The sequence below is a fragment of the Neopelma chrysocephalum genome, unplaced genomic scaffold (assembly GCF_003984885.1).
Source record: "Neopelma chrysocephalum unplaced genomic scaffold, ASM398488v2 Primary Assembly neopelma1_95740, whole genome shotgun sequence".
NCBI classification, from domain to species: Eukaryota; Metazoa; Chordata; class Aves; order Passeriformes; family Pipridae; genus Neopelma; species Neopelma chrysocephalum.
The window spans coordinates 98-1,876 of record NW_020924403.1 but is presented as its reverse complement, the minus strand read 5'-3'; the positions used below and the strand labels follow the sequence as shown (position 1 = coordinate 1,876).

Sequence of the window (1,779 nt, the reverse complement as noted above, 5' to 3'; positions counted from 1 at the left end):
CCCCCAAACTCAGACCCGCCCCAAGCCCCTCCAAGCCCCGCCCCCCGGGCCTCACCGGCGCACTTGTGGGCGGGGACCTCCAGGACGGTGTCGGTGGCCGGGTGGGCGACGCGGCACGAGAAGGTCCTTTCCTGCCAATCCTCCAGCGTCACGTTGGCCCGGGAGAGGAGGCGGAAGGTCCCCGGCGCCGCGTCGGGGGCGGGCGGCTCGACGGGCGGGGCGGGGACGAGGGCGTGGCCGTCGGCCATCCAGGTGACCTCGACGGGGGGCGGGGCGAAGGCGGTGACCAGGCAGAGCAGCTCCACCGACGGCGCCGCGTCGCACGTGTGGAAGACGTCGACGGTGGGGGGGCGGGGCTTGCGGCCGCCGGGGGCTGGACCAAGAGGGTCAAGGGGGGGTCAAGTGGTCAGTGGAGGCCCTTGAGGTCAACTCGGGGTCAACAAAGACCCCTAAAGTCGACCCAAGGTCAATGGAGACCCCCAAAGTCATCTTAAGGTCAATGGAGACCCCTCAAGTCAACCCAAGGTCTTGGAGACCCCCAAAGTCAACTCGAGGTCAATGGAGACCCCCAAAGTCAATGTTGGGTCAACCCAAGGTCTTGGAGACCCCAGAAGTCAACCCAAGGTCAATGGAGACCCCCCCAAGTCAATGTTGGGTCAACCCAAGGTCTTGGAGACTCCCAAAGTCAACCCAAGGTCAATGAAGACCCCAAAGTCAACTCAAGGTCAATGAAGACTCCAAAAGTCAACCCAAGGTCAATGGAGACACCAAAAGTCAATGTTGGGTCAACCCAAGGTCTTGGAGACCCCAAAAGTCGACCCAAGGTCAATGGAGACACCAAAACTCAACTCAAGGTCTTGAAGATGCCCAAAGTCAACCCAAGGTCAACGGAGACCCCCAAAGTCAACGTTGGGTCAACCCAAGGTCAACGTTGACCCCCAAAGTCAACCCAAGGTCTTGGAGACCCCAAAACTCGACCCAAGGCCAACGTTGACCCCAAAGGTCAACGTTGGGTCACCCAAAGGGGGTTGGGGACCCCCCCCCCAAAACCTACCTGGGGTCACGTCCCGGGGGGTGGAGACCCCCGAGGTCGTCGGGAGGTCGACCCGGGGTGGGCGGAGCCCCCCGGGCTGGGGCGAGTGGGCGGAGCCTACGGAGACGCCGCCGGCTTTGAGGTCGACGACGTCGGCGTCGACCTCGGAAGCCGACGTCGGGTTTTGGGGGGTCCCCCCTCCCAAAACTTACCTGGGGTGGAGCCGCGGGGGGTGGAGACCCCCGGGGTGGTCGGGGAGTTGGGCCGGGGGGGGCGGAGCTCCCCGCGACGGGGCGGGGGGGCGGAGCCTATGGAGAGGCCGCCGGGGGGGGAGGCAAGGTCATCCAAGACCCCAAAACTCAACTGGGGGATCTTGGAGACCCCAAAACCCAACTGGGGTCAACCCAAGGTCATCAAAGACCCCAAAACTTAAGTGGAAGATCTTGAAGACCCCAAAACCCAACTGGGGTCAACCCAAGGTCAAGGGAGAGCCCAAAACTCAACTGGAGGGTCTTGAAGACCCCAAAACTCAACTGGGGTCAACCCAAGGTCATCCAAGACCCCAAAACCCAACTGGAGGATCTTGAAGACCCCAAAACCCAACTGGAGGATCTTGAAGACCCCAAAACCCAACTGGGGTCAACTCAAGGTCATCCAAGACCTCGAAACTCAACTGGAGGCTCTTGGAGACCCCAAAACCCAACTGGAGACTCTTGGAGGTCCTAAAAGTCAACTGGGGTCAACCC

At 61.9% G+C, this 1,779-nt stretch overlaps 1 gene segment (V, D, J or C); it reads right to left on the bottom strand.

Annotated features, from left to right (window-relative positions):
- LOC113980973 overlaps positions 1–1,196 on the bottom strand; it is a gene marked incomplete at both ends in the record, with an annotated part of 1,694 nt that extends 498 nt beyond the window's left edge. The window contains 2 exon segments of the C gene segment in view: positions 56–373; positions 1,055–1,196. Coding sequence covers positions 56–373; positions 1,055–1,196 — 460 coding nt within the window.
- Positions 1,197–1,779: the final 583 nt, after the last annotated feature.